Below are 15,191 nucleotides of genomic sequence, written 5' to 3'. Positions count from 1 at the left end.
AGGACTGTCAATTTGCACTCTCAGTTTTATGTATTTGAAGTTAATTTAAGACAAAGGAAATATTAATTCATTATTCACTTGTAACTGGAAATATTGTGTGTTAATGTTGAATTGTATGCTTGTCTGTAGACAAATTTCACATTTTTGCACCCACTAAAATATTCTCCAAGTTATGATAAAAAATTAATTGGAATTATTAATTTACCAGTTAAATACTGTCTATTTTTGTTGATAACCTGATTTTTCAGGCTTAAAAACTTGTGGTTATTTGTGCCAAGAAACATAAACAAGTGTTTTTACAACCTTGTTTTAGCCTCAAGTGAAAATAAATATTTTTGTAGCATTTGGTAAAAACCACTCTTAATGGATTGATTCTGGCAAAGACTGTGGTTGTCGCTGATGATTCAGAAGGCCAAGTGCCTTTTTTGTGGATCACACACACACACACACACCTTTATTTAGAGAAAGTGTATAATATTAACCGTTACTCATACGGACACATCTCATATAAAGGTCTGTGTCTTCTGGCACTTTACAGCCATGCTGGAGATGTTTCTCACAGTCTCCACTCACCATGTCCTCCGTCTCCCCACCACTGTAAGCTGCTGCCAGCGTGGAGGAGCACTGCTCCAGGTAATCAGGCCGGCCTCCACACCGAGTGCTGCCGCTGACAGAGACAGTGTAGATGCTGCTGCTGTAGCCGTCACAGGAACAGTGGTCACCTCTTCGCCCTCCGTTCCCCGACGCCCAAACAAAAACAGAGCCCCGCCCACGGCGGCCCTGAGATTAATTGGGGAAGCACACATTAATTTATTAATGATATTTACATATTGATAAGGAGAAGAGGATAAATCTGTGAAGTAAATATACAGCCTCAGGTAGGACACAAATGTAAACAAACACAGAAACAAACAGCCTTTTTCTTTCTGTCTCGCTCTCTCTCACTGTTTGAATGCCGTTCCGTAAAACCAGATGAGTCAGAGGCCGAGGTCCCTCCAAGGTGGCCCCGTCATCTTCTGGCCCCCAGCCAGCTAAATAAATATCTATATACTGTGGCCTGAAGCTCAGTGATTGGGCCTCCACGATGTCTGTCACATCTCCATCCAGCATACGAATGCCTTCAGGGAAAGAGGGCAGAGGAGCAACGGTAATGTGTGAATGCGCTGTACAGAAAACGTCGGCCTCCAGAAGTCCTTCAGCACGCCGCCTTCATGCCGTCACATGGACCTACCGCCTATCCGTGCGTGGAAAGACACTCCAACTGTGCACTGAGAGTTATTTGCAGCCGCAGCAACCATCCCCGCACACCGAGTCCCATGGCTTCGGAGAAAGGAGGAGAACATCAGAACACGAGGTTAGCTGCATATGCATGAGGAGAAGACAGGCTATTTCCGTTACATCAAACCAGTGAGAAGACAGAATTCAGACTGGGGAATTTGCATATCCATATGTGCATGTAATTACTGAAAAACGGAAAGGAGAGGCATGCATTAATTAAAACTGGAATTACTATGGGGAAGCTGCAAAGCAGGTGCAAAGAGAAATCTTGAGATAAGAGGCACTCACTCGTTAGCAGCATTGTTGAAGTAATTTGGAGAAGGATCTTGGTCTTGTCCATTCACATCATAGCTGGCAAAAGGATCCTAGATCAGATGGATAGTAAGTAGCAGCACGTAAGAGGATGCCAGCGGCTATCTGTCTCCGTTTCATCAGACAAATCACAAAGAGCATTATTCACCGGTCCACTCGACAGTTAAGTGGATCAGACGTTTAATGTCCATTCCAATACTCTTAGCCGGCCTTTCCAAACCTTTGGCCCAAAAGCTCTGCCTGCAATATCTGTCTCAGCTCCGCGCTCTTACACCGAGAGCTCTGCCAATTTGCTTATGATTAATGTCCCCCTCCCAAGAAGAGCGTCCCATCCCAGGGCACTTACATAATTTGGCTTCAGATCCGGATGCTCTCTCTCAATGCCATCATCTAGGACAGACACCACCACACCCTTCCCAGTATACCCTCTCCTCCAGGCCCCCGCGATGTTCATATGAGACTGGCAGCTGTTAGACTCATCACTGCAGCGCTGTGGAGCAAATAGTGGGACATCCAACTTAGCCTTTGGGAGTAAAGAATAAATCAGGGTCTATTTTAGGCTCTGTCTGTCTGGGTTTGTGTGTCTGTGTTTCAGACTTGAGCTGAGTAAAGGGAAAAAATTAAATCTGACTCACAATGTACCACAGGCTGCTCCACACTGGGTCGCTAAAGTGAAGTGTCTGGCTGCCGCTGGACGGACGACGGGCGGCAGAAAGGTGTTTGGAAGAGATGTGATTGACTCTGGAGCTCCTCTTCGATCTTCTCTGGAGCACCTGCTGTTGGAGCCACTCCACCTTCAAAGGAACACACAGGTTGTTTGTACCACTGATGTATTGAAGAGAGCTGGACACCGGATTATAAGATGGCGCATCATTCATTCAAATGAAAGTTTCTCAGTTCTCAGAAAGTTCCCAGACGAGCACATTGGGAGCATGAGGACTGAGATTGCCGCTGGCGCCCTGCACACATGAATGGGATGAAATTAAATAATCATATGGCTCCTCTAGACTTTTCAAAGATTACTGTGCGAAATGGGTCAAATTTTGAGAATAAAAAGAATAATATTTGCTTAGTTTCGAATGCTCAGAAGAATTTACTAAAAAAATTGTCCGACTGACATCCTGCACCATGTTCAAGAAAAAAAAAAAAATCAACTTTTTTATTGACAGTAATGACGGCAGCATCGACAAAACTGTGATCCAACTACGTTCTAGAGCTAACCATCGTCTAAATGTGGTGTGCAGTTGGTTGTCCTTAAATCACTCTTGACGTCTTTAGGTTTTGTAAGTGTAAGTGTGTAAGTGTGTATGTGTGTGTGTGTGTGTGTGTGTGTGTGTGTGTGTGTGTGTGTGTGTGTGTGTGTCAGGTTGTGATCTGATGGAAGGCTCCAGCAGACTAACATGTTTGCTGACGTGTATGTGGAGGTAGGGAGTGGACATGCTGCTGATTAATAATCCAGCAGAGTCCTCCAGCTCTCCTCATATCCCATTACTATACCTTGGTCTCCTTGGCGACGCCAACAGTCACTTCTTTGTTGCACACAGTGGACCGATTCTCTGTCTCGTGGTGCCAAAAACTGTAATAACCCTTCAGTTCTCCAATCTGGTGAAACAGACATGAAATGGTCTAAATGCATTTGTTTCCAGATGGAGGCGTGTTGCTCGTCGCGATGCGTCTCTGCACTAAACAGCTGTTAAATTATGAAACCGCTTTTGGCATCTTTCATTAAGGTGGCTACCTTACACCTGTGATAGACTTTCAGGTGAGGGCAACCTGAGCCACAAGACTTCAGCCACACCGCTACTAGTGTGTGTGCTTGTGCGTGCGTGCGTGCGTGTGTGTGTATTTAGGTCTGTAATGTCATGATGTAAGGTGATTTTTTTTTTTTTTTGTACAAAAAGAAGCAGAGCAGTGAATAATTTAATGTTTTATAAAAACGTGTCATAGGCTGACCTTTTTTTTTTCTGACTAATAAATTATAGCCTTAATATATCCCCTGGTGGTTGTGTTGTGTAATTTACTGTTTGATTTCTGACCTCAGCACTATAAAGAAGCTGTATAGTCTTCTTTTCAGTTTCCTTAGGTCTTCCTGGTTTATATTACCTGCAGCAGACTGAATGCCTGAGACTTTCATTACAGCACCTATCCCGTCGGAGTACGTGTTGAGTTTTATGGGCATAGGCTCCATAACTCGGTTTTATTTATTTGCTCTCTTCATTTATTTGACCATTCTGTGGGCCTATTGAAAGTCTTATCCGGTTTAATTCTGCTTATATTTCTTTTGTGTAGACGAGTGCAGACAAACTGTGTGCAACTTTGATTAAAATGCTAGACAAGTACAGGATCTTAGTTCTTTAGAGTTATCAAATTTCACTGATAATCCATAAAATACGCTCAAGTATGGAATTATTAAATTAAGGTGAAAAGTGAGAATTAATTGTGTGTTTTTTGGCAGCTTGCTATCCCTTACACCTGACTAACATCCCAGCAAGCTTGTAGAGGTTGTTAAAAGAGTTCCTGGAAGCGACAAAAGTAAAACTCTATAGGGAAATCCAGTCTATATGATTAAAATATATATATTTTTTAGCTTCTTTGTGCACTATCCTAATCATTAATCCTACTTCTAACAATTAAGGTTGTTATTGTTTTATCACAATCATCAATAATTATTAAACATTACTCAAGTTTCCGCCTGCAGATGGCTGACAGTGAATTACAGACACAATAACAGGTAATTCCCATCTGAACATCTCTAATAAAACACAATTCATGCTTCCACTCCAGTAGGGTTTTTTGCAATATTGCTTTATGACTGCACGAGGGCAAGTCTGGTAATTGGATACATGGGACACTTGTTTATTTTTTATTTTTTTTTATTAAAACTATCAGTCACAATGGTGAAAGATTAGAGACAATATTTTACACATATCATCATAACGAATATTGGATTTTGTCTGCATTTGTTATAATTTTCCATCCGAGGGATGCGACCTGTTAATCTGAAGGCCTACACGGTGTGTGTGTCCCTACCGGCCTGCATAAACAGTAACAGACTGAAAATAACAGTGTAATACAAACTTTGACAACAACTGAGATCAACATGCTTGATGTGTTCTTGTGACGTCTTCTCGTGTTTCAGCACACTCACCTGACCCATGTTAGTAAATCCATGTTTCTCTGCTATCCTGTTCACAGACTCCAAGTCTCCTCTTATTTTTACCGCCCAGTCGTTGGTGTAAATCGTTGCATGACAAAACTGAAGGAGGGTTACCATCCACAGCACCAAAAATCGCCCCATTACTGTTGGGATCAAGAGGCTTCCTGTAATTAGACGGAGCCCAGCTGGTTCAGGCGTCGTCCCCGCACCCGGTTCTGCTGAAGGTGCTTCTCATTGCGGGAAGTCCGCGGACTCAAAGAAGCAGGTTGCAGCCGAAACTCTGCAGAAACGGAAGGATGTTTGCCAGCTGGAGCTATGAAGACTTAACTCTCCTTCAATGGCAGCAAGCACCTATCAAATTACTTCAACATGAGAGCCAGAGATCGTTTTACTTTACAAGGATCAGACCAGTGGGTCGCAGCCGAAAAGGCGCAGATTCGTCAGTATGAAACAATTTAATTAATAAACTAATAAATAGACTGTCTGTAGACTGTCTTTTTTGTTGTTGTTTAGTATTTCCCCCTCCTGTAAAATTATAAGTGCATGTAGGCCTAGATCATAATGTAATCAGCTAAAAGCCTATTGGCAACACCATAGGTATGGTAAATGTCAAATCTTTGACTTTCCATACATTTTTATTCCAGCAAAAGTTTCATTAAACGTCACATATAGTTTCAGTAAAGTATGGCTTCAGTGTTTCACAAAAAGCAAAGATTACAGAAAATAACCAACATTTTGCAGTAATCATGACCTATCTGGTGACCTTTGGAAAGGGCCTTACCAAACGGTATATAAAGCACCACAGTAAAATACTGCTTACACACTAACGCTGTACAGTTACAATCTTAAAGTGTCATATAAATCAGTCAAAGGGCCGGTATTTTCTGCAGTGGGATAAATTTAACTTTTAATTCTTTATTTGGAGATAATACTACAATACAGGAATGTTACTTTTACTAGAGCATTTTTTTGTGTATTGGTACTTTTTCCATTTTAAGATAACCTATCTGTCATTGTCTGTCTCACAACACAGTTGTCTATATCAAAATCCACACATTGGAAAACAGCTGGCTTTTTTTCTTTCCATCAATAAGACGTGACAGTTGTTTCAGTCACCTCCTCGCTCTCAGACTGACCATCATAGTTTTGGGATCAGAACAACAAACAAGAACAGAAAAGCCGCATTAAAGCATCTGTCAGTAGCTTTCTTTGCCAGCCCGGCCACTCTGCTGTAATTTGTACTGACATTCAGTCACATAGAAGTCACTGCCCACATCGACGATAGATGGCCAGTGTGTTTGCAGTGAAAAGCTTAATCCTCAACCCAGAGGATGCGTTAAGTATTTTGGGGGGGAAGTAATATTTGCCTGAAGGATTTTTTTTATTTTTTATTTGGCCAAATGCCTTTCCCGTTGGCACCACAGCAGTCTGCTTTGTGAAACGATATCCCTGCATTTAAAAAATTCACTGCTTTAACTGGGCCAGTCTGAAGCAATCAGAAAAAAATCATTCATGGTGTATTAGAAGACCATCAAGATATTCTTAAAATTTAATGCTGAGATTCTCCACAGAGGAGGGACGAGAAACCTTGGTGGCGATAAACTGCAGCTACTGGTTTGAGAAGTCATCTGCAGTATTGATGTAGCCTACTGCAATGTAAGCACAAGGACTGAAAACAGAAAGCAGCCAGCCTGACTTTGTCCAAAGCTAAAATAATTACAAATATTCACAACAATTTAGTTTTAGGGATTGTTTTTTGGTCATTATTTTATGTTGTTTCTTGACCTGGTCCAGTAACTTCTTGGTGTTTCTGTTGGTTGCCTGGCTTTCCTAAAACGGCAAATTCTTATTTTGACATGTTTTTGTACAGATTAAACAACGAGATGTAACTTGTGAGCAGATAGTGGGCACATCCTCCCCCCCCACACTCCTTTTCAACCAGGCTGCCTGTCTTCACTGTTTGCGCTAAGCTAAGCTAACTGGCTGCAGCTTCATGTTCAAGCAACAAATATATAAGTGGGGTCAGACGTCTCCATCGAAAGTCTCTGCCTGAACTGCTCCTTTAATGTGGGTCTGGTGTTTACTTGAGTCTGCTGTTTGCTCTCTGAGCAGATGTGCACTGTGTTTTTTGGCTCTTCAACTGTGACACTTTGTGTTAGTGTCCACATGTCCTCACACACACACACACACACACACACACACACACACACACACACACACACACACATGAATAAAGTCTATTAAAACATGAGAGATCTCTTGAATCATAAATTTATGCATAGAGCTCTCGAGATAAATGCACATTTTTATACCTCTTCTCTTTATTCTGCCAGTTTGCCAGCGGTCGTGTGCAGCAGGCTGTCCAAGCACAGAAGCAGCAAAACAGCACCAAATCATGATGCCACCCCCCCGCTGGGATGATATTTTCATGTTGGCATGCGGTGCCCTTTTTATGCCTTTTTCAAGAGCCCGTAAAACATTTTCCTGGTGGTGTTGTGGAGTTTAAAGTTGTTTTTTCTTTGCAAATTTCAGGCAAACTGTGATGTGTTTTTTCAGAGACATGAACAGCGTGCAGTGATTCTTCTGCGTGGGTCATCCTCAAAGGAGAATAGCCACAGAGCTGAACCTACATCGTAAACAGCTTATCTGACTATTTCATCATTTAAACTCTTTAAGATGAATTTGTAACCCCCTTCAAGCTTCGTGCAAATCAAGAAATCTTGATTGATTCTCAACATCCCACTAAATGTTTAGCTTTAACCTGCACCCCCAATTATTTTTAATGATTAACTCCCAGGTTTACCATACTTAGCTTTTATTAATGTCATGAGCTGACTTTTTCAATCTACACCCTGAATAATCACAGAGTGTATAAGAACAACACAGCTATTTTTGTATTATTAGTTCAAAGAGATTGTGTCTGTTTATAATTGTAACTTGGATGAAGATCATCTTTTCAGACGTAATTCCACAGGGTTCACTTACTTTTTCTTGCCACTTTGTTTTACATTTAATTTACTTGAAAAAAAGAATGAAAAAAAACTGGAGGAGGGGACGAACTAAATGAAATCACTTGTGTGATCTCTGAAGTTGGATACCTCTTTATATTGTAGCATACTACAGAGAAAGCAAATCTTCTCATCCACAGCCAAAACAGCTTATTACTGCATGTTTTATACTCTACAATACTGTATTACACGGAGAAATGGAAATGGCGGGAGTTGATAGGAAAAGGAGGAGGCGGGTTACCAGAATATGTGATGCAACACATTGTGGTATGTTAATTTCAGTTGTGCATTATTTGAGAAGGTGATGTTGCCTTTGCGTTTGTGTTAGACAAAGCCCAGTGAAATGTCTGTCCTGGTGTTGTAACTTTTTCTACTGTGATTGCCTGAGTGGGCTCTGGGCTAATATCACAGAGATAGTCCTCTTATATCCACCGACACTGATCTTCAGGGATAGTAATTCCAATGACGCTGCATCATCATATAATTATGTCACCAGAGACCTAATATATGTGTACAGCAGGTAGGTGAGGTTCATAATGTGATGAATATTGCATGTTGTTGGAGGATACTCGACTAATTAAGAGGACTTGTAGGCATCAGCCTCTCATTGCTGTTTTGATGCCGTGGGAAATAAAGGCTTCACGACAGCTGATCTTTTCTGATATGACAGCAGCTGCTCTTTTTTTTTATCAGACTTTGTATCCACGCATGTATCCAGATGGTTATCAATATGAAATATTTAACGACCCTGAAAATGTTTCAGATCCTTCGGAAAGTATTTCCCAATTACTGTGCATATTCATGATTACATGGGCAGTAACACTATTTGGAGTAATTTATTGAAGAAATAGTTTGACATTTTGGGAAGTCAACTTTTTAAAAACTTTTTTGGAGAAAGCCGACTGAGAACATCGTAACCAGGTATCATGTCAAAGTGTGTAATTCACCCATCGGGCCACTAGAGGACATCGTGTCAGTGTCACATTTTGCCTCGTTGAGTTGCGAAAAGTAAACGCATGTGGTTTGGGTGAGGTTTAAGGAAAGGTCATGGTTCGGGTAAAAAACTGCTTACAAGAAACTTTTGACCTCCTTTTTCAACCCCGGTCATACAAGCGTTTACTTTTCACTCCCAGGTGATGCAAAACATGACACTGACACGGTATCCTCGAGGGAACTGACGGGTGTATTACACACTTTGGCATCCATTTAATAAGAATATACCAACAGCAGCTCAGCATAGCATCAAGACTGGAAACGAGATATTACGTTAATGGATTATTATTACGTCAATTGGAGGGCCTTAAAGCACAACAAACTATGACATGAAAACTAAATCCATTTCCCATTTGAAAGCTCTATCAGCAGCCGGAGCTTTTGGCTGTATATCTTTGGTTCAGATTTGTTATGAAAAATAAATGAAGGTCTGGAAAAGTTTTTATCTTGTAAAAAATTAAAAATCTCACCAGGTAATGGTAAAAAGCAGGATATTGATGAGTGCACAGCTCAGTGTGAATGGCAACCCAACTGACAACGCACTTCAACCACACACAGCCCTTCTCCTTTCACTGTCTTCTTATAAACTGAGGACAGTTTTCTCTCTGTTGTGATGAACTGAAATTAAGCGAAAAAATTATTATAAGGACAAATGTGACAAATTTGTGATGAAATTGGAAATCAAAACTTAAAAATTCTAAAATTATGCTGTTTTATCATCACAAATTCATGACTATTTCTGCAAAAGAAAGAAGAAATGGAAACAGCTTCAAAGGGGCTTCTGTGAGCTTCGAGCTTCGAGCTTCATGGATACCTACCTGTCAGAATATTTCGGTGTTTAAAATCATGTTCAATGTCCATCGTGTCCTTGAACTGTAAATTACAAAGAACAGGTTCATGATGCAATAGACACTCACAGTCCGTATCATCGACTCCACAACGGAGTAGAAAACAAACTAGCAGAACAAAACAAAGGAAAAGCACCTCTTGGCAAAGCAGTCACAAGACTTTGAAGTTATCTAACATGTCTTCAGAGAGACTGACTTTGATGTTCAGAAAACTTCTCTAAAACAGTGACATATTCCCCTGAAAATAATTGTCAAACGTATTCCTGAGCACATTGACTACCCTGCAGGCAGCGCAGGCATGAACTCTTATTAGTCTTTGTTCAAAATTTCTTGCTGTTTTACGAACTCTGTTGTTTGGCATCAGGAGTTTTCCTGCATGACATGCTGTGGTGAGAAGTCTCCATTTTGAAGATCTAAAAAATGTCATTATTAGTGTGGATTTAACTGTTTTCTTTTGTCTTTCATGTGTGACACTACTCATATAGAAAAGGTGCATCAGTGACACTTTCACAGGATCTTGCTGTAGACTGACAAAAATATTACACTAATATCTGGTTGACTCCTGTGTACATTCGCTTAAAGGGCTCTAAGAGAAACAGAAAAACAAGTTTCAGCTTCAAAGATTTGGTATCTTTTGGTAACTTTTATGCACACCAACTTAATTTTTTTATATACCTGCTGGCTTCCTAGCATACTTTATTTGACTTTCTGGTGTAACACATCCCTGAGTATTGTCTGAAAACTGTTCATTCTTGAGGCGGAAATTTCAAAATTGTAAATAATTTATCAAGGATAAAGAATGTTTATATTTTACACATTGAAAACACAGATTTTTCTTGTTTTCCATGATATCAACAGATTCATTTGAGGTCTAAACAGTGTGCACTATATTAGCTTGCAAAACAAAAGGATATAAGGACAATTGTTACTAGTAAAGGAATGAGAAGACATTAAAAAAATTCCCTGACAGCCCAGCTCTTATGTGGATGTTCCTCTGCAGCCCTGATTACATACATTTGGGAGGTTTGTTTGCTTTTTCTGAACCTCCTTTGTCACATATATCATCATCAAAGCTTTCCTATGCGTTCCTGCTCAGAGGTTTCCCGTGAAGGGAAAATGTCCAAAACAAAGCAAAACAACTTATGGACAACAAATTTAGCCCTTCCTCTTCCTCTGTAACATCAACATGTGATCGTCTTTCTCTCCACGACTGGAGCACCCCCCCCCCCCCTCCCGTGCCGCAGCTCTGCTGTGTCCTTCCCAGCCCAGCCACGCCGTATTTACATTTCATTGCCCTTTTTTGCATCAGTGACAGAAGTGGCAGGGGAGAATTTAGCTCATATTTTATTAAACCAATCTGCAGCTATCGCAGTTGACTCAGAAACTTGGCAGGTCGTGTTGAAATGGGTACATTTTAATTCATTATTTACCATTTCCCAGTAAGACACACACACACACACACACACACACACACACACACACACACACACACACACACACACACACACACACACACACACACACACACACACACACACACACTCGGATATGACTGGAATACTGTGTGTGTTTGTGTGCGTTGCCTCTGAAATCTAGAGAGCTGAGCCAGAGGATGTGCCCAGGCATTGTGTCAGTCTGCGTGTTGTGTGTGTGGGTCTTTTTTAATTTGGATCCCCTGGTCCACATCCAATCCATATTTTTATTTTATTTGGTCACTAATGAGGCTCCTATCTCAGTTCAAAGAAAATAAAATTCTTTCAAGTATCATTGCAACTTCAGGGCTTGTTTATCAGCATCATTATTAAGTCATTGAGAAAAGACACAGCTTATGTTGCATCATTTCCTGCATTAGTCCTCAAATGATATTATTTGACTGCTGGACAGGTTACGGCTGCAGCACCTCCGACTTCTCGGTCTGATTGACTGTGAAATGACCTCTTTAGTTGTAATGTGGTAAAGTGAAACGTAATACCTCTATAGCAGCCTAAACTCAATGACTCATACAGTATTAGCTTTACTGCTTCCTCTCAGCGTGCAGGGGCAGTTGTAGTTGTTTTCACATGCCCATTATGCATGCTTGTTGATGCCTGAAGACATGCTTCTCTTTTTTTCTCTCCTTCATTTTCAGCCGAGCTTCATCTGATGTTGCACTGAATTGCGTGAGCCAACTTTGACCCTTGATGTTTCTTTGAAGAGGCCCCTCCAAATAAGCTTGTTCTCTCTCTTTCTCTGCAGACCTGTGCGTCTCTATCCGGAGCTCCGTAAAGACCAGTCTGGACCGGAGCCGGTTTATCTGATGTGTTGCCGTGACACACCGGCAGCCAGGGTTGCTTTCCATGTAGAGCTTTTTTCTTTTCCTTTTGTGTGTGCCAGCATTCTTGAATAGCACTGCAGCAATGCTGACAAAATAGTTACCTAGCTCACTCTAGAATCCCTACACACACACACACACACACACACACACACACACACACACACACACACACACACACACACACACACACACACACACTTCCTTTCTCTTTATGGATTCAAAGCCAGTCTTCTCCGTCTCCTTTGTTCCCCACTCCAGGCTGGGCTCAGATCCTCTGTGCTCTCTGTAAACCCGCTCCGCTCTGTCATCAGGATTACAGGCTGTGCTGTAGCAGATTAATGACTGACAACTCTACACTCCTCTCAGCATTGCACGGCACACACAGAGCTACCAGGACGGAGCGTGTGCCTGGTTGTGAAGGGGAGAGGAACAACTGCGGGGGAGATAATGCATTGTGTTGGTCTGAGAACAATATGTTAGCTGTGAGATTGTGTGTGTGTGTGTGTGTGTGTGTGTGTGTGTGTGTGTGTGTGTGTGTGTGTGTGTGTGTGTGTGTGTGTGTGTGTGTGTGTGTGTAGTGGAAATGTGTGGCTGCTAGAAGACAGAGTGTGTGTGACAGGGGTTTGTGTTTGTGTGTGAGTGCGTTTCTTATTTTGAAGCGGTAATACGTGCAGCAGAAGCTTTTCAACTTGTGCACCTCAGCGCAGCACAGCAGGACAGAGTTAAGTCAGTGAACAAGTTGAACAAGCTTTAGGCTGATGCATGCGAGGATTCTCATGTGAGCACATTTGTGTACTCGTGTCTTAAGAGCCCAGTGAAGAGGAAAAAAGAACAAAAAAACAAGTGGCAGTTACAAGTCCAGTACATGAGAGTGTGTGGACTGCTGCCTGACAGACGCCTCAAAAGTCTTTTCCCACATAATTCCTCCCAACGAAAAATAAAACACAGTCTGCTTCTAACTGCTTTGTTTGGAGGCAAAGTGGGAGCTGCCGGGAGTCGAACAAATCTAAACAAGCCGGCAAACAAACTGAGAGCGAACACTTTCTAAAGTTTGGAATAAATTAGGCCAGGATCTCATACCACCTCAGAGCCCCGTAGAAGCAGCTTATGTGTGTCATGAATTACTAAGTGGTAATATTTGGGGCTTCTTGCAGCCATCAAACAGCTGAGGCTTAATTTCCTGAGACTTGCCCCGCAGTGTCCACGAAAGTGGGCTGTCTGAGCCGCCATCTGACGACTGAGAAGTTTCCTTTGCTCGCACTCCGTCGTGGTATCTTTTTTTCCTGGAAATCAAAGGTCATTGAAAAAAAAAAAAAAAAAACGTGTCACTCGGAAGTGACCAACGCTTACTGATGATGACCAGTGATGAAATTAAGTGAATTGGAGGCAACTTTTTTGGCCCTTCCAGAAAAGCAACATCTTGGAGGTGACCCATTTTAGATCAGCGAGTTGTTTCCAGTTGCACCAAGAAATTATTTTCACTTCTAAATTTCTTCAGTGGTTTCACTGTTCAAAGAATAAAAAAGCAAATATTTTAAAATAGTTTAAAACAGGGCTACCAAACATAGATGCATAGAAACTTCTTTCTTCTTCTTCTTCGCTGCCCTCTTAATCATATCATGACCCCTCACAGTTATTTTTTGACCTTTTGTGACCCCCTCAAACATTAAGCCACTGGTTTAAAGCACCAAACTGTATAAAACTATCTCCAACTCAACCAGCTGCAACAGTGAATAATGTAATCTATAGTAATAAACCAGCTAAGTGTCAATTTTTCACGAATACTTTTACATTTAATAACCGAAAAACATTTTGCAGCTAATATCAACGTACTTTTACCTCAGCAGGACTTTCAATGCAGGTTTTGTAGGAGGTGATTCTTCCACTGTCTCCTGTCGAAAACATGTCGAATGACAACACACACCACGGAGCTGTGGTAAAATATTTTTTATAGAGCAGTAATCCATATCTGAAATATATCATCCAAGCAGAATAGCTCTGATATGTACAGAACTCATCTCACCGTTATTCTCCACTTTATATATGCTTTCCATGTAAATGTGTCAGTTTATTTGTCCACGTGTGTGTGTGCTCTGTGTGTGTGTGTGTGTGTGTGTGTGTGTGTGTGTGTGTGTGTGTGTGTGTGTGTGTGTGTGTGTGTGTGTATGTGTGTGTGTGTGTGTGTGTGTGTGTCGACATGTGTGGTAGTCTTTTCATCAATTACAGTATATTAAAAGTTTTAAATACAGGTCATAATAATTCTTTTTTAAATGTCTCTGAATATAAAAGCTGGTGTTCTGACCCTCATTAGTCCATTAATGAAGATAAATCCCTCGTCTCTGTCTCTTTCTCTCTTCGTCTATAAAGTCATTTCATCTTTTATAAATATGCTCCATCCATTCTGCTGTGTTGCCTCTTGTTCTGTGCCCCTTGACCGCTATATATTCTCTTTACATCTCCTAATTGCTTCCTAACTGTGAGTCATATTGTGTACTGAACTTTTGCTTTTATTTGACTTCAGCACTTTTGCTTCCCTGCACCAGTGTCAAACCTAGAAGTGCTGCAGTGGCATTTTAAGAGCAGTAACAACATGTGCGGCCCAGTCAAACTATTCTCATCGACTCCAACAGAAACAGCTAGCATCATAACCTTTGTGGCGCTTTCAACTCCCACAGGATTTATGTTTGCATTTTAATCCTCAAGTTCATTTCCCTTTTGTTTTTTTAAACAAATCTCCATCGATAATCTTTTTTTTTTCTTTTTTTCGAGGGGTATGCAGTGCATTACAGTATCAAAATGTCTCCATCGTCTGGCGCTCAGAGGAACCAGAAGCATTTCTTCCGGTTCTTCTTGGTGGTGGCAGGGGGTCGCACTGGTTGAGGGGAGTCTTGTTGGTGAGGTGTTGTGGGCGGGGGAGTGGGGGTCGGTGGCGAGCCCTCCGGAGGGTCGCCCACCTTCCACGTGCGTACCACCTGCCCTTCCTGCAGACGAAAGTCGTGCTCTACACTGGAAAGACAAAAAGACAGACAATTCAAGGAAGAGTTAGTTGTATGCATTTAAACCAAGCGGCAACACACTGTGACGTCACCCCCTGGTTCGTGAACTGCCGTTTTGAAGCCTCGAGTGGAGTTGCCATCTTGGTTTTATTGGGGCTAGAAGTGACCATATTTCTGGGGAGGATCCCAATACAATGCTGTTTGGTGTTAAGCAGGTACAAACTGTTACCTGAAACTGAAAGTGACCCTATGAGAGCAGTGAGAGGGAAACCAGAGTGAATTCTC

General features: G+C 41.5%; 2 protein-coding genes across 5 annotated transcripts in view; both read right to left on the bottom strand.

Annotated features, from left to right (window-relative positions):
* pcsk5a (proprotein convertase subtilisin/kexin type 5a) overlaps window positions 1–5,070 on the bottom strand; it is a 28,812-nt gene extending 23,742 nt beyond the window's left edge. Inside the window, exons 1-8 of the mRNA XM_069169758.1 lie at window positions 4,739–5,070; window positions 3,088–3,192; window positions 2,226–2,384; window positions 1,937–2,080; window positions 1,567–1,643; window positions 1,232–1,320; window positions 946–1,118; window positions 574–780 (exon numbers count right to left, since the gene is read on the bottom strand). Of these exons, the coding sequence (XP_069025859.1) occupies window positions 574–780; window positions 946–1,118; window positions 1,232–1,320; window positions 1,567–1,643; window positions 1,937–2,080; window positions 2,226–2,384; window positions 3,088–3,192; window positions 4,739–4,888 (1,104 nt within the window). The 5' untranslated portion in view covers window positions 4,889–5,070. The remainder of the gene's footprint in view (window positions 1–573; window positions 781–945; window positions 1,119–1,231; window positions 1,321–1,566; window positions 1,644–1,936; window positions 2,081–2,225; window positions 2,385–3,087; window positions 3,193–4,738) is intronic.
* Window positions 5,071–13,844: 8,774 nt separating this feature from the next.
* LOC138210523 (mucin-2) overlaps window positions 13,845–15,191 on the bottom strand; it is a 35,410-nt gene continuing 34,063 nt past the window's right edge. For all 4 annotated transcript variants that reach the window (XM_069169746.1, XM_069169722.1, XM_069169736.1 and 1 more), the window contains one exon: window positions 13,845–14,916. In XM_069169746.1, coding sequence (XP_069025847.1) covers window positions 14,727–14,916 — 190 coding nt within the window. In that variant the 3' untranslated portion in view covers window positions 13,845–14,726. The remainder of the gene's footprint in view (window positions 14,917–15,191) is intronic.

Source organism: Embiotoca jacksoni, unplaced genomic scaffold (genome assembly GCF_022577435.1).
Source record: "Embiotoca jacksoni isolate LCO1_2020_lvr unplaced genomic scaffold, fEmbJac1.0.p SCAF_10, whole genome shotgun sequence".
NCBI classification, from domain to species: Eukaryota; Metazoa; Chordata; class Actinopteri; family Embiotocidae; genus Embiotoca; species Embiotoca jacksoni.
The sequence above is the reverse complement of the archived record's forward strand: the minus strand, read 5'-3'. Positions and strand labels throughout refer to the sequence as shown.